The sequence below is a fragment of the Pleurodeles waltl genome, chromosome 6 (assembly GCF_031143425.1).
Source record: "Pleurodeles waltl isolate 20211129_DDA chromosome 6, aPleWal1.hap1.20221129, whole genome shotgun sequence".
NCBI classification, from domain to species: Eukaryota; Metazoa; Chordata; class Amphibia; order Caudata; family Salamandridae; genus Pleurodeles; species Pleurodeles waltl.
In genome coordinates, this window is record NC_090445.1 from 230,828,439 (window position 1) to 230,848,707 (window position 20,269).

Genomic DNA, 20,269 nt, shown 5'->3' on the forward strand with positions numbered 1-20,269 from the left:
CGGCACCGAGAAGGCACGACACCGAAAAGAAGAAAGATCTTGTCGGAGCCGAAAAAATCAAAAGTCACGGTTTCGGTACCAAAACACCCGGCAACCGAACCGAAAACCAGTTCCTACTCAGAGGAACAAGGACTGTCCTCCCAACTAAAAAAACACAGATTTGAGGAGGAATTACAAACAATCGAACCAGATCACACACAAAAGCGGATTTTTATCCAAAAGGATACAGGGAAGATCAGCACTCTTCCCCCAATCAAGAGAAAAAGAAAACTTGACTTCCAACAAGAAGACAAGCAGCCACAAGCAAAGGTGGTAAAGAAAGTAACTCCACCACCCTCTTCACCACCGTCAACCCATGCATCACCGGCACAAACTCCACCACATTCACCAGCTCATACCACCATGAGCCAAGATGATCCAGATGCATGGGACCTCTATGACGCTCCAGTATCGGACAATAGCCCTGAATCGTACCCAACTAAGCCCTCACCACCTGAGGACAGTACAGCATATGCACAGGTGGTAGCCAGGGCAGCCGAATTTCATAATGTATCGCTACATTCGGAGCCTATTGAGGATGACTTCCTCTTTAACAACCTGTCCTCCACCCATAGCCATTATCAAAGCCTTCCCATGCTCCCGGGAATGCTAAGGCACGCTAAACAGATTTTTAAGGAGCCAGTTAAAAGCAGAGCAATAACTCCAAGGGTGGAGAAAAAATACAAAGCACCGCCTACAGACCCTGCTTTTATTACATCACAACTGGCGCCAGATTCAGTAGTCGTAGGAGCAGCTCGTAAAAGAGCCAACTCGCATACATCAGGCGACGCACCACCTCCGGACAAGGAGAGCCGCAAGTTCGATGCAGCTGGGAAAAGGGTTGCAGCACAAGCTGCAAATCAGTGGCGCATCGCCAACTCCCAAGCACTCCTAGCGCGATACGACAGGGCTCATTGGGACGAGATGCAGCATTTCATCGAACACCTCCCCAAAGAGTTCCAAAAACGAGCGCAACAAGTGGTTGAAGAGGGACAAAATATCTCCAACAACCAAATACGTTCTTCTATGGATGCAGCGGATACAGCTGCAAGAACAATAAATACTGCAGTCACCATAAGGAGACACGCATGGCTGCGCACCTCTGGGTTCAAACCCGAGATTCAACAGGCTGTGCTTAACATGCCGTTTAATGAACAACAATTGTTTGGGCCGGAAGTGGACACAGCTATTGAAAAATTAAAAAAGGACACCGACACAGCCAAAGCCATGGGCGCACTCTACTCCCCGCAGGGCAGAGGCACATTTGGCACATTTCGTAAAACTACTTTTAGGGGAGGGTTTCGAGGTCAACCCACAGAAACCAGCACCTCACAAACAAGACCACCTACCTACCAGGGACAATATCAAAGGGGAGGTTTTTGGGGACAATACAGAGGGGGACAATTCCCAAGAAACCGGGGAAAATGTCAAGGTCCCAAAACCCCTCAAAATAAACAGTGACTCACAGGTCACACCACCCCTTCACACAACACCAGTGGGGGGAAGACTAAGCCAGTTCTACAAATCTTGGGAGGAAATAACAACAGACTCTTGGGTCTTAGCAATTATCCAACATGGTTATTGCATAGAATTTCTCCAATTCCCTCCAAACGTCCCACCGAAAACACACAATATGTCAAAACAGCATGTAGATCTTCTAGGACTAGAAGTTCAAGCATTACTGCAAAAGGACGCAATAGAATTAGTACCAGGTCCACAAAAGAACACAGGAGTTTACTCACTGTACTTTCTAATACCGAAAAAGGACAAAACACTAAGACCAATTCTAGATCTCAGAACACTAAACACCTACATCAAATCAGACCATTTTCACATAGTCACATTACAAGACGTAATCCCACTGCTCAAACAGCAAGACTACATGACAACATTAGATCTAAAAGATGCGTATTTCCATATACCGATCCATCCTTCGCACAGGAAATACCTGAGGTTCGTATTCATGGGAATACATTACCAATTCAAAGTGTTGCCATTCGGAATAACAACTGCGCCAAGAGTCTTTACAAAATGCCTAGCAGTAGTAGCTGCACATATCAGAAGGCAGCAGATACACGTGTTCCCCTACTTAGACGACTGGTTAATCAAAACCAACACGCTAACAAAGTGTTCACATCACACAAAGTAGGTCATACAGACACTTCACAGGCTGGGTTTCTCCATCAACTATGCAAAGTCAAAACTTTTGCCGTGTCAAACACAACAATACTTAGGAGCGACAATCAACACAATAAAAGGGATAGCCACTCCAAGTCCACAAAGGGTTCAAACAATTCACAAGGTCATACAAGCCATGTATCCAACACAAAAGATACAAGCAAAAATAGTATTAAAACTACTAGGCATGATGTCTTCATGCATAGCCATTGTCCCATACGCAAGGTTGTACATGCGGCCCTTACAACAGTGCCTAGCATCACAATGGTCACAGGCACAGGGTCAACTTCTAGATCTGGTGTTGATAGACCGCCAAACATACATCTCGCTTCTATGGTGGAACAGTACAAATTTAAACAAAGGGCGGCCTTTCCAAGACCCAGTGCCAACATACGTTATAACAACAGATGCTTCCATGACAGGGTGGGGAGCACACCTCAATCAACACAGCATCCAAGGACAATGGGACATTCATCAAAGAAAGTACCACATAAATCACTTAGAACTGTTAGCAGTATTTCTAGCGTTAAAAGCATTCCAACCCATGATAACCCACAAATACATTCTTGTCAAAACAGACAATATGACGACAATGTATTATTTAAACAAACAGGGGGGGACACACTCGACACAGTTGTGTCTCCTAACACAAAAAATATGGCATTGGGCAATTCGCAACCACATTCGCCTAATAGCACAATTTATTCCAGGGATCCAGAACCAGCTAGCAGACAATCTCTCTCGGGATCACCAACAAGTCCACGAATGGGAAATTCACCCCCAAATACTAAACAATTACTTTCAAATTTGGGGAACACCTCAAATCGATCTATTTGCAACAAAAGAAAACGCAAAATGCCAAAGCTTCGCATCCAGGTACCCACACCAGCACTCCCAAGGCAATGCTCTATGGATGAATTGGTCAGGGATATTTGCGTATGCTTTTCCCCCTCTCCCTCTCCTTCCATATCTAGTAAACAGATTGAGTCAAAACAAACTCAAACTCATACTAATAGCTCCAACATGGGCAAGACAACCTTGGTATACAACGCTACTAGACCTTTCAGTAGTACCTCATGTCAAACTACCCAACAGACCAGATCTGTTAACGCAAAACAAACAACAGATCAGGCATCCAAACCCAGCATCGCTGAATCTAGCAATTTGGCTCCTGAAATCCTAGAATTTGGACACTTAGACCTCACACAAGAATGTATGGAGGTCATAAAACAGGCTAGAAAACCTTCCACTAGACACTGCTATGCAAGTAAATGGAAAAGATTTGTTTATTACTGCCATAATAATCAAATTCAACCATTGCATGCATCTCCAAAAGATGTAGTAGGATATTTACTACTTTTGCAAAAATCTAATCTAGCTTTCTCTTCCATAAAGATACATCTCACCGCAATATCTGCTTACCTGCAGATTACTCATTCAATTTCCCTGTTTAGAATATCTGTCATTAAAGCGTTTATGGAAGGCCTAAAGAGAATTATACCACCAAGAACACCACCTGTTCCTTCATGGAACCTCAACATTGTCTTAACAAGGCTCATGGGTCCACCTTTTGAACCCATGCATTCATGTGAAATGCAATACTTAACGTGGAAAGTTGCATTTCTCATTGCCATCACATCTCTAAGAAGAGTAAGTGAAATACAGGCGTTTACCATACAAGAACCATTTATTCAAATACACAAAAATAAGGTCGTTCTAAGAACAAATCCAAAATTCTTACCAAAGGTTATCTCACCGTTCCACTTAAATCAAACAGTGGAATTACCAGTGTTCTTCCCACAGCCAGATTCAATAGCTGAAAGAGCACTACATACATTAGACATCAAGAGAGCACTAATGTACTACATTGATAGGACAAAAGAAATTAGGAACACAAAACAACTATTCATTGCATTCCAAAAACCTCATACAGGAAATCCAATATCAAAACAAGGTATTGCCAGATGGATAGTACGGTGCATCCAAACCTGCTATCTTAAAGCTAAAAGAGAACTGCCTATTACACCAAAGGCACACTCAACCAGAAAGAAGGGTGCTACCATGGCCTTTCTAGGAAATATTGCAATGAACGAAATATGTAAGGCAGCAACATGGTCTACGCCTCATACATTTACCAAGCACTACTGTGTAGAGGTGTTAACTGCACAACAAGCAACAGTAGGTCAAGCTGTACTAAGAACATTATTTCAAACTACTTCAACTCCTACAGGCTGAACCACCGCTTTTGGGGAGATAACTGCTTACTAGTCTATGCACAGCATGTGTATCTGCAGCTACACATGCCACCGAACGGAAAATGTCACTTACCCAGTGTACATCTGTTCGTGGCATTAGTCGCTGCAGATTCACATGCGCCCACCCGCCTCCCCGGCAGCCTGTAGCCGTTTGGAAGTAATTCTTCAACATTTGTACATTTGTAAATATATTACTTTAACCTTCATTTTGTACATACTTATTCATTCCATTGCATGGGCACTATTACTAGCATATACAACTCCTACCTCACCCTCTGCGGGGAAAACAATCTAAGATGGAGTCGGCGCCCATGCGCAATGGAACCAAAGTAGGAGGAGTCCCTCGGTCTCGTGACTCGAAAAGACTTCTTCAAAGAAAAACAACTTGTATCACTCCGAGCCCAACACCAGACGGCGGACTATGCACAGCATGTGAATCTGCAGCGACTAATGCCACGAACAGATGTATACTGGGTAAGTGACATTTTCCATCTGTCATATGGTACTACAAAAGTAGATCTGTGTAGGTTCCTTGGCCCTCTACCAAAAGGCTATGAAGCTATGATGGTTGGATCCCCGTGGGATTTATGTGACAGTCAATCACCTGGCAGGTTCCTTAAATCAGTGTGGACAAACTCAGCCGGTATCGTCATACCAATAAAGAGTGGCATTTGTTCCCGGAGGTAGCTCAGGATGTCTTTTCTCACTTGGGTATCATTTGTCCACCACTGCCTAAAACACTTAGGGGGTTATTCCAACTTTGGAGGAAGTGTTAATCCGTCCCAAAAGTGACGGTAAAGTGACGGATATACCACCAGCCGTATTATGAGTCCATTATATCCTATGGAACTCGTAATACGGCTGGTGGTATCTCCGTCACTTTTGGGACGGATTAACACCTCCTCCAAAGTTGGAATAACCCCCTTAATGTCTGGCTTTTTTCACCCTGGAGTTTTATTTGAAAGGAACTAAGAGGCGCCTTGTGTCTTCGGGAGGGATTAAACCTCTTTAATGCATTTGTGCATCTTCTACTGACCCCATAGGTCTTGAAGAAGGTAAGCAGTGACTGAGTGCAGTTCTTCTTGATAGCCCTGCACTGGGCTTGGGGAGTCTGGAACCCCAACCCTGCTGGATGTGAGCATCTTCCCTCCACTTTGACAACTTCCTTAAAAGCACATGCTGTCCCATCTGAAGAGGAAAGTTCTGCACCCAAACTCCACAATTTATACCTCCATGTGTGGAGACTGAGCAGACTCAATCGAGTGGCTTTGACCATCTATCAGATGTGGTGGATTTGAATTTTGGCTGCTCACTATCCATCTACAAAGTTCCGTCTTCTCCTACTCTGGCTGCTGGAAAAAGTTTGTTACATGATGTGAGGACTGACAAGTTGATCCTCTTCGAGCCAAGCTGTCTGATGTTTTTTTTGTTTTGTCTCCAGCCTAGCAAAGCTTTGGTGTGGGTACAGTTAGAGATTACTAATCAGCACTTTTGCCTTTCTTTGTTTCCCTAATTAGACATTTTTATAAAGTAATCCATTTTGAAGCATTTAATAAAAGGGTGTTCATTTATGTTCACTGTGATCTTTTAATTATGGTGCTGTGGAAACTCAATTTGGTCCTTATCTTTTTGATGTGTGTACTGTTTGAACCTATGCAAAGTTGCACCCTGTCCCCTCTGACTTGCAAGATGTTTTTTTCTCATAGTCATATCTTCTGTGTTGCATCAGTGAACTGCAGTCATTGTTGTTTAAGCCACTGTACTACATCTTTTCCCTGACATGTTTGTTCTTTGGACTCTAGTATTCGTTTTGTTGAAAGTGATGTTGTCTTTGCATGGGTGGCAGCCCAGCACTCTACCCATGTTCCCATGTCCACTACATCCCTATAAGCTAAAGAGGAGTAGAAGCTGCACCAGTTGTATCCTAAGCTTCTAGATTGATGGGACGAAGGAGAACTGGGTGAATGATAAAAGTTTTGTCAGGTTCGCCAGTGCAGAAAAAAAGACAGTTCAGCTAGTACTATTTTGGGTACACCCTTGCCATGTTGCTGAATGAGTGTCTGTCCTTCCCTTCACCAGGCACTGCTATATCAACTCTCAGGCCCAAAGGAATGGTCATTTTGCATGCTTGTTCCTGCAGGACGGATCATGTTTTGGACCAATCCATTCCTCAGACCCACTACCTTTTGGGTTTTAGGGATACTGGTTTGGTATTGATTTAAAAGAAAAATCTGCAGTTAGTTGTATGAATCAGAAGAAAAAGTTACTTATCCTTGGTAACTTGCTTTCTGGTGGCTACCCCATTTAACTGCAGATTACTCACTTCCTGCCTACTTGCCCTTTCTGTGAAGTGGACTTCTTGTAGGTAATAAGGTTCCACGTTACGCTGCCCCCACTCTCAGCTTCTTAAATGTCCTGTTGGTCCATGTCTGAGGGCACATACATCACCTGTTAATAAGTCAGTGCACACGTGTGGCATTTATATGCTGCGCTCTGTTGTCACTTCAGGAGGTGTGATGGAGCTGCCAGGGATTCCAACATCACCACCTACCCCTTCCTAGAACCATGCCTGGTTACTCAAGTTCATGGTTGAGATGCATTGGAAATTGGTGTAAATATACTGACAGTATGGATCAAATGATGTGGTCATTTCTGTAATGTTTTAACCCTGTAGATATCTATTTTCTCCATATTCTTTTTGTTGTGCTGGTGAGTGCAGAGCGAGACCATGGTATAATGCTGGGCTTCTGCTACGATGTAACAGTGTGTAATGCTGGCCCAGTCTTCGGCCTTATGAAGAGCTGCCGGGGCTTCAGAAATCAAGATCTTGCCCATTTGTACTTCAGCCTACATATAGGGCCTGATTACAACTTTGGAGGAGGTGTTAATCCGTCCCAAATGTGACGGATATTCCACCAGCCGTATTACGAGTTCCATAGGATATAATGGACTCGTAATACGGCTGGTGGTATATCCATCACTTTACCGTCACTTTTGGGACGGATTAACACCTCCTCCAAAGTTGTAATCAGGCCCATAGTGCCTTGTGGTGAATTACCACTGCGAGACTTGAACTGCAAAAGGGCTAAATAAACTGTAAAGAGCAATGCACTTGAAACATGTGGGCTTATCAGTTGCCGTAAGTACGGTTCCTTTTAGGAATGAATGGATTTGACCCATAGAGTTGTTAACCTTACTAGGTAATAGAAGGCTTCATTTAAGTTGCCTGATCTGTGGTTGTGCTATCTTTACCAGATCAGTTGCCCTCACAGACTGAATTAGTGGTAGGTTTACCATATTTGTTTGGGTTTTGTTTAGTCTTCTACTTATGACTGACTGGGAAAGCTGCTATCTTGCCTTAGGTCGTTTCCTGCTAGTTGATGGTCAGCTTCAGCTATGTGGTCTGTAAAGCTGTACGCTTGTCTTTAGGCGGCCTCCCTTTCAGTGAGTACCTGAGGTTCCAAATGTGTTTGGGCTGTGAGGGGGCCTCCTTTTAGTTTGTAAGCATGGTAACAGACTTTACTTCTTGAAAGATATCTGACTGTACCTTTTTTGGGATATATGTGATCTCGCAATTGGGATCTTGAGACCATTGAGCTGTCCCTGATCAGTTACTGTTTTAGAGTCTTTGATAATGTTGTCTAATTTAAAAGAGCTGCATGCCCAGAATTCTCAGACTCACTGTATGCCTCTTCTTCTCTTTAGGTGGAGAGCCTATCAGCTTATTAAAAGCATTCCTCCTGCAGACCTTCCCCAGGTCAGGGCGAAGGTTGCCGCCATGGAAACGCTGAAGGGTCCACGGGCAGATCTTGGTCTGCAGAGATCTTGGGAAGGCAACTACTTGGCATCAGTGAGTAGAAACAACCGTTGTATAAGTAAATGTATACCTGTATGAAAATGTATTTGAATGAACCTGGCAACCAACCCAGGTGTGTTATTCATTATTCAGAACACCTCCTCAAGTAATGGTAACTAACAGTGTCCACGTCTGGCTGTTGAAGGCTGCAGTTACTTCAGATTTTCATGATAACTACCAACTATGTAAATGATTCCGATTTTATATTGTATGTAAATGTGTCTTCTGTGGGTATCCTGCAAATCTGGTATCGGTCCCTCCCTGAAGGACTGGAGAGAGAGTGCAAGTGATCAGTGCTGTGATGAGGAGAGTAAGGTGAGAGGAAACATTGAATGGTCGGTTGGTGGTTTGCATGTTAATATAGACATCTCACTAGTCAATGAATCAAAAAGTTATTGGCTGGTTAATTGTAACCATTACAATAAAACGCTTTTGCATATTTTGGATAAAAATGATCAATTAATAAAATCATCATTAAAGTTTAGTATATTTGCCCAAGCTCCCCGGCTAAGCCCTCTGGACATTTTTATATACATGTGATTTGCATCAGGCCTGTCCAAGTCATAAATAATGTGCATAATGCATAAATTAGTCACAAGACGTGCAGCTGTCCTCTTTGGATGTAAAGCTTTGATAAAGTGGCAAGTGCTAGGCTTATTAATGCACTCTTGTTAAATAGTCAGTTGCTTTAGATGTAAGGCATCCATCGGTAAAGTGCCAAGTGCTAGACTTATTAATGCACCCTTTCTCAAGCCCAACAGCTATCCTCCTTGGAAATAGAATTCCTGTGAGGTATCAAATGCTGTACTTGTTGATGCTTCCTTTAATGCACTGTCAAGATTTCTCATATGTTTAACTAATTGTAAACCAGTGATACAAGATACATAATTGAATTCACTGTTAAATATCCATTTGCTCATATGGGTCTGTGGTTAATTACAGTCCACCACTGGGTACGTCACCCTGAGCCCTCATTTACATCTCCTAGTAAATTACCTCCTGTGCACGCACACACTATCCTACAGGACCTTTAATACAGAGGGCATATTTGTGCCTGGACGGCCACCTTTGCATTCGCCAGTTCCTTTGTAGCAAGCCCCATGCATTTTAATCAGAGGCTCATGAGTTGAAGATCCACGCCATACAAGCACTCATTTATTGCTGCCTTAATCAACCTAACTCTCAGTCTGTTAAAACATGTGCACAAATACTTCCTTCTGAGGGTGAAGTAAAGAAGGGTACAAACAGATTACATGTTCTATTGTTTTGGCATGGTAACCGCACCTTTACAGCAGGCACAGTCTCACTAGTCAATTTCAGCTCAAAAGCATTATGTTCAACTCCAAGACTACATCAGTGCTGACCATCTCCTGCATGACTACCAGTCTGGCTTCAGATCACAATGCAATATGGAAATCACAACCATACACACTGTAAACGATGCCCTTGTGACCCCAGATAAAGATGACTTCTGCCTCACAATACTGCTGAACCTCTCAGCTGCTGTCAACACAGTCGATCATCCAATCATTATACACACCCTGGAGTCTCAAATGGGATTCACTTGCAATGTCCTTCGCTAGTTTGCCGCCTACCTTTCCAACCAACACCAGTTTGTTCACAATGGCGCCTCCAGGTCACAAAAGATCTTTATCACTTATGGAGTACACCAGAGCTCTTTACTTTCTCCTCTCATCTTCCTTTACATGGAGCCGCCTAGCATTCTACTCACAGATAACAGCATCAGCATTCACCAGTGTGCTGATGATACACAACTCTACTTGAAAGTTGTCTCCGCTTCAGACATCCAATGCCTCAAGTACTGCTTGCACCCCATCCAGACCTGGATGTCCAGCACCTACTTGAAGCTCAACCTAAGAAAGACAGAATTTCTGTTATTTGCCAAGAACAATAAACTAGTTCTGACAATGACATGAACCTTGACGGCTTTGAACCCCAACTTTTACTGATGCCAAGTCACTTGGATTCATCCTGGACACTAGCCATATATAACCACACACAGAATGCCTGGTACTAGTTTGTCTTCTAAAGGAAGCCTAACTTTTTCTTCCAAAACACAACTTTGAAGTGCTGTTCAAGCCCTCATACTCCCAAACAAACAAACAAACAAACAGGATTTGTAAAGCACGGCTAATCACCCGACAGGGTATCCACACACTTGCAGGTCCCAGAGGCTCATTTGAACAGCCAGGTCTTGAGGGCTCTTGAATTCCAGAAGTGAAGTGATGGTCCAGAGGTTTGTGGGGAGGCTGCACAAAAAACAGGGGTGGAGAGCAAGGAGAAAGCTGTGAAAACAAGGTAAACCAGGAGAAGGCACACAAAAAACAAGGGGAAAAGCAAAGAGAAAGCAGTGAAAACGAGGGAAGAGCCAGGAGAAGGTACTCAAAAAACAGAATAAAAGGCAAGGAGAAAGCAGTGAGAATGAGGGAAAAGCACGGAGAAGGCATTAAAAAAACAGAGGGAAAAGCAAAGAGATGATGGGAGCACAAATGATGCTGGGAGAGCTGGGCCTGGAACCTACTCAGTGGGGTTGAGTTGCAGCCTCCATTAAGTAGGTCCTGCGAAGGGGGAGGGTGATAGGAGGTGATGGGCTAGGCTAGGCAGGAGGGAGGAAATAACAGGCGGCATGCAAGAGTGGCAATAGGGAAAAAGCAATGAAAATGAGGGAAAAGCAAGAAGAGAGCACACAAAATATGTGGGGAAAAGCAAGGAGAAAGCAGTGAAATTGAGGGAGAAGCAAGAAAAAGGCAAGGAGAAAGTGAAAACAAGGGAAAGTAAGGAGAAGCCACACTAAAAACGGGGGGAAAAAGCAAGGGGGGAGCAGTGATAATGAGGGAAAAGCAAGGAGAAGGTGGTGATAATGAGGGAGAAGCAAGGAGAAGGTATTCAAAAAATGTGAAAAAGCAAGAAGAAAGTGAGAGCGATGGAAAAGCAAGAAAGCACACAAAAAACGGCAGGAAAAAGCAAGAAGGCAATGAGAATGAGGAAAAAGCAAGGAAAGGGAACACAAAAAACAGGGTAAAAAGCGAGGAGAAAGCAGTGAGAATGATGAAAAACAAGGAGAAGGAACACACAAAAACGAGGTAAAATACAAGGAGAAAGCCGTGAGAATGAGGGACAAGCAAGGAGAAGGCACTCAAAAATGGGAAAAAGTAAGAAGAAAGGAGCAAGAGCAATGCAGCAGCACAGGGGAGAGCTGGGTCTGGGACTCTCGCATCTGGATGGTGGTAATGCCCTATTCCATGGCCTCCCAGACTCCACTCTGGCACACCTTAGGAACATCCTCATGTTGCAGCATGGTTCATCCAGGGCCTAAAGAAATAGGATCACATTTCCTCCCATCCTGATGGAACTCTACTGGCTTTCATTGCTGCCCCCACACCATCTTCAAATCTAGCTGCATCATTTACTAAGCTATCTCGACCAGCCCCCCCTACTTATATTTTACTTACAATCTCACTGAGTCTGGTGGATCTTGGAACACCTGCAGCTAGGACACCGTCAGACTGCAGACTAAGAAGTTTTAAAAAACAAAAGGGCATCTTCTATCTATGCACCCAGGATCTGGAACAACACCCCTCTGTCCATCCAGACCACACAACGATGCTCCAGGTTAGGTAATAGTTCAAGACTTGCCTATTTAAAGAACACTACATCAGAATGCATTACCATCTGCGACCAAGCCTCCTCTCCTTTTACTTGTTGACTTTATGCTTGACGTTGACCATGTACACCACTTTACTGCCTTTTGACTATGATTGCACAATAGAAGTATCACATACATAAATACATACAAGAAAGAAAATCGACTAGTAGATAGTGTGTAAATGTGAAGATTTGTGCAGAGTGATAAATATGAAATGTGTACCCATTAATAAAGGTGAGATTTATACACCGTAGTAGAGTGGAGCTTTGAACACAGTTATATAAGGATTGCAGGCTCAGTGACCTTAGCAAAGAATCCTGGCGCTATCTATTGTGTTGCTACTCTGCTCGGGAGATCGCTGGGAGGTCACTGCTAAAGCCGATATTTTAATTGAAAGGGGCCCTTGCAAGGAGGCTTCTGCGATATGTTTTGCACTAACAGATGTAAGAACCCTGGCAAGATGTGCAACTATGTCAGCGAACTCCTAGCTCTACCCCGTCCACGACCTACAGGAACCAAGACACTGAATTTCACCCTAAAACTCATAACAGACTATGGGCCTGATTACAACTTTGGAGGAGGTGTTAATCCGTCCCAAATGTGACGGATATACCACCAGCCATATTACGAGTTCCATAGGATAAAATGGACTCGTAATACGGCTGGTGGTATATCCGTCACATTTGGAACGGATTAACACCTTCCTCCAAAGTTGTAATCAGGCCCTATATGTCTTCTAATTAGTCACTTAGGCCCTCATTCTGACCTTGGCGGGCGGCGGAGGCCGCCCGCCAAAGTCCCGCCGTCAGGTTACCGTTCCGCGGTCGAAAGACCGCGGCGGTAATTCTGACTTTCCCGCTGGGCTGGCGGGCGGTCGCCTTCAGACCGCCAGCCAGCCCAGCGGGAAAGAGGCTTCCACGATGAAGCCGGCTCGGAATCGAGCCGGCGGAGTGGAAGCTGTGCGACGGGTGCAGTTGCACCCGTCGCGTATTTCACTGTCTGCGCAGCAGACAGTGAAATACATGTAGGGGCCCTCTTACGGGGGCCCCTGCAATGCCCATGCCAGTGGCATGGGCACTGCAGGGGCCCCCAGGGGCCCGCGACCCCCCCCTACCGCCATCCGGATCTCGGCGGTCCGACCGCCGGGATCTGGATGGCGGTAGGGGGGGTCGGAATCCCCGCGGCGGTGCAGCAAGCTGCGCCGCCGCGGAGGATTCAATGGGGCCGCGGTACACTGGCGGGACCCCGCCAGTGGTGCCGGTCCGACCGCGGCTTTACCGCCGCGGTCGGAATCCCCATTGGAGCACCGCCGGCTTGTCGGCGGTGCTCCCGCGGTCCTCCGCCCTGGCGGTCAAAGACCGCCAGGGTCAGAATGACCCCCTTAGTAATGCCTAGCCTGCTGGTGACATAATAGTTTACATTTTCTGAGAGCTAAACGGGCGTCTTGAGCCCTTTTTTACGCCAGTCTGTATGCACTTATCGCACCTTTCGTGGCAGCAGCTGGTTATGTATTAAAGACTACTCCTATACTCTGTCTGGCTCACATGTATTATGATTTTATAGATCTTCGCGACCAAGATCGAATTGGCCTCAGCAGAATTTTTTTTTCACATGATATTATCCTCTGTTACTGTTCTTTTATCTTTCAACAATGGTTTTAAGTAATCCTGTATCATTAATAAATCTGAAAAACTGAAACTACAGGGAATGCATGCATCTAGCAAAACGAGTGGCATACGAGTGAAGGATATAGATGAGCTAGATTAAGAGAATAATAGAGGGGTTAAGTGCACAAACTGATATGAACACAACCTTGTGCAGAAGAAATAATAAAATATTCAGGCAAATAAAAATAAGAAATGATACAAGGAAGATTAATCAGCAGCAAAATGCAGGGTAGACGGGTTGTAGTGATTGTGGGCCAGGGTCGTCGGAGATGAATGAATGTTTGACTTGATGTTTTTCTAGACGCAAACCTGTAGAATATATTTTTAGTGTCTTTTATTAGGGGTTCTATCATGTGGGTGTTCTGTCAACTAGTCTATCTACATCCTCGGGGAGCAGGAAGGGGCTGCGTGGTGCCAATAGTCCATCGGCTCAGGCAGGCTGTTTGCATTATGAAACAGGCTATCACATGCCAGACTAGTCTGCTTCTGTGGTGGATCGAAAGAAGCCTATGGAAGAAGAGCCCTGTCCTTAATAGAGTGTGTTTTCTCTTCACAGAAACAGGACAACATGCAGACGTCAGGCACCTTCCTCTCGGTGGCCAACGAGCTGAAACGGAAGGACAAATACATGAATGTTCTGTTCTCCTGCCATGTGCGCAAGGTAGGCTGCCATTTCTAAACCCTGGTAAGTTATGGGCCTGGAGGCCTACCTGACAGTGAGACCCACATCAGAAACCAAGCGGATAGCAGTTAGGAGCAAGGGTACCAAACCAGGAGAGCCTTGGTGACCAATAAAAAGGTTGATAGTGACTGGAGGGCTCCGGACAGGACAAATGAATCAGCCAATTAAGAGTTCCAGATTTTGGGCACTCTGATCATTAACCTGGGACGTATGGGCAACTGCTGGTTACATATTTATCCAACATAGAATTTGAAAGTATCATAGTGTTAGCAAAATTGTCATTGTTTGACCCCCCCTAACGCCCTCTCTGATCACATCACAGGAACTGACATCAGGTATTATAGTTTATCTGATAAGACTTGATCCGGATGACAAAAAGCTGTACGTTTATATAATTCATATTAAAAACATAAATGTGGAGTATGTTAATACACAGCAATTCCTATCAAACTCAAGCATCCAGCTGCTAAGTTAAACTAGAAACACATACATTTATAATTAACTTTGGTTAAAGCACATGAAAGGTAAAGTCCACAGTACATTTCTGGAGCAGTTGCTACCCCTTGATAGTTCAAAATAAACATTATGTTTGTCATGTAAGTGCGGTAGACCATTATTGATGATACATACAAAATGTTCTACTCCAACAGTGTCCAACATAGGTTCAGATTTCAGGCTATCAACCCGAGACAAATATACAAAACATTAACCTAAATTGCAGTCATAGGTGAGCCTGGATCTAGCCTCCTGTGCCTCTCTCTTGGATGTCCTGTTGCTCTAAAACTCCAGAGTCGTTACAAGAGGACCTATGTGGTCTAAAGTTGCCCCATAATGAGATCATCATTTGATAGAATTTCACCTTTATGGGGAAAAAAATTGAGAGCCCAATTTCAACTTTTTTACTACTTTTTTCTCTTTGAAAGGTGCATTCCCTGTCCCTCCTTTCACCTCCAGCCTTCTCCCGTACTTACTGGCTAACACCAGTGCAACCATTACTCCTAAACCGTTTCCCACAAGCCCTCTTTGTATTCCACACAACTTAATTAGAAAGAAGACTTCACAAACTCACTGCCGCTCCATAGGGAAAAGTGTTTGCAGTGTCATTGGGCACCATATGAAGACCAGCACTAATGTTAGAGACACAAACAGGAAAAGCTTGCTTCTCAGAATCCACACCAAGTTTTTCATGGACAAGGTATTTTGTGCTCTGTTCTCCTTTAGAATTTATTTTGTTATATAATTTATGTCAACAAAGATTTTTTTGGTCCATGCATACCCCTTAGGAACAAAGCAGGGGCGGGGTCTGTGTGTGCATAGATAGCTTTCTCTTGTACAGTTGGGATACTGCTGGGACTTGGCCATGCACATAAAGTAATGCGGGAATACAGTAGGTAATTTGTACACTTCCCTAACGTGTGTGGGAGCTAGGGAGCCAGGGTTTTCCTTGGTTCAACAAGCTCTCACTCCCATGTGCGAGCCCTGATGTTTCTGAAAATCTGTTTCTTTACTGCCTGGTGTTTACAATATAATGCAGTGAAACAGAAGGCAGGTGTGTACGAGATGGTGTTTACATGCTAATGCAGTGAAACAAAATAGCAGATATGTATGAGACGGTGTTTACAATCTAATGCAGTTAAATAGAAGGGCTGATGCGTACGATATGATGTTCACAATCTAATGCAATGAAACAAAAGGGCAAATGTGTGTGAGGCCGTGTAATCTCATGCAGCGAGACAGGAAGGAGGCGTGTATGAGACGGTGTTTACAAGCTGAAGCAGGGAGATGGATACAGATGTGTGAGACTGTTTCTTTGAACACGCTGCTGCGGTGAGAGAGCCAGGGTAGATATGCATGAGACGGCGTGATGCAGCAGGGTAAGAGGGACTGTCGAGCACTCGCTGCAGTGCTAAAGGTTGCTGGTGGTCTGTGAGGTGGGGGGTGTTGTAAGTGGAAATGCTGCTTTATTCCACGGTGGCTGTCCCCCACGGGCAGCTCCATGCAGTGCAAGGTGCCTCCTCTGTAACATCTCAGATTAAAAGCTGGTAATGTTTTTATCAGCTTCATGAATATGGAAGAGGGACTAGAGGTTCTCGGATGACGGGATGACGTGTCTGCAGGGATAACGCGGAGAGCAGGCACCCCTGTCCGCCAGGCTTCCTTTCGAGGGGCTGTCCCTGGGGGCAGTGGTGGGTGCGCCTGGGAAGTGAGGTCCTGCGTCTGCCCGGGGGAGCAGTATCTTGTTAGATTGCACGCAGCCTCATGTAACCGTAAGCCTTTAAATCCTCACATAATTCTCATCTCGCTCTGTCTGCCCGCTGCCTTTCTGTGGGACTGCGGCTGCATCCTTCCCGTCACTGTCAGACAGCCATTCTCTCCACCAGTCACCCTTTATCTTTGCCAACCACCCTCCTCTTTCCACCTACACACACTGCCACCTCTCCTGACTAATAACCACATATTCCCACTGACAACCACCCCTCCACGTGTCTATCTGTCCTCACTGGCAACCGACTCCTCCCATCCCCTCCCCTAACCACCTTCTCCTCACAGCCTGCCACCCATTCCTGCTGTCAGCCTGCCCTTCTCTCTGCCCACCTCTTCCTCTCTGCCAGCCACCTCTGGTTCTCTCCCACAGTCACCCCTTCTCTTTCCAACTGCACAACTTCACTGCCGTCCCTTCCACATAATAACCACATATTTCCATTGGCAACTGTCCATCCACACGGCTGACTGACTACCTGTCCTCACTGACAGCTGCTGCCTCCCTGCCTTCACCTCACACCCTGCCAACCATTCCCACTGTCAGCCTGCTCTCCTCTCTGCCACCCACTACTGGCTCCCTGCCAACCACCCCAACCTCGTTGCCAGTCACCCCTCTTTTCAACGCACAGCTCACTGTCTGACTAATACTACATGTTCCCACCGCCAACTATCCATCCACATGTCTAACTATCTGTCCTCACTTCCAGCTGCTCTCCCCCTCCCCTAACCACCTTCTCCTCACAGCCTGCCACCCATTCCTGCTGTCAGCCTGCCCTCCTCTCTGCCCAGCTCTGCCAACCACCCCGGCTGTCTCCCAGTCACCCCTCCTCTTTCCAACTGCACAACCTCACTGCCATCCCTTCTAACTAACAACCACATATTCCCACATATCCATCCACACAACTACCTGTCCTCACTGGCATCGGCTGCCTCCTTACCTTCACCTCACAGCCTGCCAACCATTCCTACTGTCAGCCTGCTCTCCTCTCTGCCACCCACTACTGGCTCCCTGCCAACCACATCTGCCTCACTGCCAGTCACCCCTCCTCACTGCCAACCAGCCATCCCTGCTGCCAACCCCTGACTTTCTTATTGCCTCATTGCTAACCACCCCACTCCACCACCAGTCGCCAGTGCTCACTGCTGTGTCTGTTCTTCCACGCAGCCACCCCTTCACCATGCCAACACCATACCCTCACCGCTCTCTCGCCTCATTACTAACCACCCTCCACACTACCAATCACCCATCCTCACTGCCAACCTCCCGTTCCTACTGCCAACCATTTCTTCCCTCTTCCAGCCTCCCCTCTCTTGGCCATCCACCCTCTCCTGTCTGCCACCCCCTCCTCCTCTGTCAACCACTCTGCCTCACTGCCAAAAAACCCTGCCCATTCTCGTTCATCCCATGTTTTTCCAACCACACCTTCCATTGACCTACCACACCACCCTACTTCCAACCACCCATTCTCGATACCAGCTATCGGTGCTGCCACCCACTCCATTCTTCTGGCAGCTGCCCCTTTCGACTGCCATAAGGACACCATCTGTCTACAGGCTACTGGTTACTGACAACTCCATCTTTTCTCCTCAGTGGCACCCCACCCATGTCTGTTCATATGACTGCCTTCCTCTTGTACAGCTATTTTTTATTGATTTTAGTTACATCACCAGTGAACATACAGGAGAGGCATCGATCTTTACAGGCAAGGAGCAATTAGGCCAAGACAACATTAACAGCCAGAAGATTGTTTCCAAACTCTATTGAGGCGGGCAGAGGGGAAACGAGGATTGTGATGTGAGCCGGGGCAAGTGTGTAGAGAGGTCACAAGCGAATCGGGAGAGTGGAAGTAAACATCTGGCTCAAAAATATATAGCGAGATAAAGAGGAAGTGGTAGAAGTGTGACTATAGTGAGAAACCAAAAAGAACAAAGTGGCAGACTTATTCGACAGAAGTCATTATTTAGGGCACACATGCATGGTCGTAGAGTGATCCGTAGAACAGCCAGCAGAGGTTATGTATAGAGGGAGAGGGATGGTAAGCAAAAATTTATTCCTTTGTGACATAACTACCTATTACAGAGCCTGTAAGATAGAGGGAGATGCTCTACTTAGTGCTTATTGTGCAGAAGATGACCTGGTGCTGTGAAGCAGAGTGGGTGAGCAGAGATGTACGAGGAGTGAACTACAGTTGCATACATCGACAAACATTGTCGGGACTTGGAATAATCTCACTCACTTGCCAACTAGAGGGTGGATGAGTGGTGGCAACCTTTTCAAAGGCAAGGACGTCTGATAAAGTGCCTCTGGCAACTAGTGTTGAAGTTGTCAGATTGGTCATTAAGGGCCTCATTTCGGGTTTGGCGGATGGGAAAATCCATCTGCCTGACTCCTGACAGGGTGGCCCCTGCGTTTGTGGCGACCTCCCCGCCGGAGTTATTAGGAGTTTCCCGCTAGGTCGGCGAGCGGAAACCTCTGCTGGCCTAGTAGGAAACAGGCTACAGCAGGGTCTCTGGCTCGTAATTGAGCCAGTGGCAATGCTGTAGCCAGCAGGGTGCACCAGCACCCTTGCAATGTTCACTGTCTGCTTTTCACTGTCTGCAAAGCAGACAGAGAACATTGCAAGGGTGCTGGGCGGGGGCGTGCACTGCCCATGCCAAGTGCATGGGCAGTGTAGGGCCCCACTGTGGCCCCCTGCACTTGTTCTCTGCCAGCCTTTTTATGGCTCTGTAACCACCATGAAAAGGCTAGAGAAGAACAAGGCTGTAATCCGGCCGGCATTGCTGCATGCAGCGGTACACTGGCGGATTACGATCTCCGCCAGGCTGCTGGGATGAGACCGCCAGGGTTGTAATGTGGCAGTCGAATGCCACTTCTGTGGCAGACCTGACTGCCATCACGAGTGTGACGGACTATAGACCGCCACGCTCGTAATGAGGTCCTAAGTGTTGCATTCATCATTTCTGAGCAGCAGGTCGCCCATAGTCACCATTTCTGAGCAGCAGGTCGAAGACATTGGTATTGTTAAGGTCTTCTTGAGTCCAAATACACACACTTTTGTAATAGCAAGGGCTGTCGCTAACTAACATTTCCAGTATAAAGTCATAAGGTTATGGCAGGACCACAGGATGTGGTGCAAATCACAACCTGGTTGATTGCATCTTCAACACAGCAAGGAGGGACTCATGACTAGTAGTCATTTGTTTGGGGATCAGTGGCATTCATGCAAGATTTTGAAAAAACTAAATTTGGAACCTGGCCTTCCTAAGTCCCCTATAATAAAAACCCAGGAATACTGAACCACTCAGCAGAGAACTCTGTAGCGAGAGTTTCTACTGCCAACTGGATAGAAGATCTGCAGCCATCAGGGTGGAGAAGCGTAGGCCGTTTATTGCTCCACTAATACTCTCCCAAACATGCCCCACTTGTTAAAGTACTTACAAAATAGGGCAGGGGCAGAATATAGTGCTGCTTCCCCAGCTTTGATCTCACACATTGGGTGAATTGATTGTAGTGCTACATTTGAGGGGGGCTTAAATCAAAGCTGTTATGGATTTTTTTTGGAAGGATGTCAAGTGTTCTTTGTGTAATAAGTTGTCTGTGATGAGTAAGCTGGCATCTAACCCGCCATCCTATTTCAGTGTTACCTATCTTACACCCTACCT

General features: G+C 45.7%; 1 protein-coding gene across 1 annotated transcript in view; it reads left to right on the plus strand.

Moving 5' to 3' along the window:
• Positions 1–20,269, plus strand: part of MYO1D (myosin ID) — a 422,174-nt gene that overhangs the window by 292,509 nt on the left and 109,396 nt on the right. The window contains exons 18-19 of the mRNA XM_069237971.1: positions 8,178–8,322; positions 14,219–14,323. Of these exons, the coding sequence (XP_069094072.1) occupies positions 8,178–8,322; positions 14,219–14,323 (250 nt within the window). The remainder of the gene's footprint in view (positions 1–8,177; positions 8,323–14,218; positions 14,324–20,269) is intronic.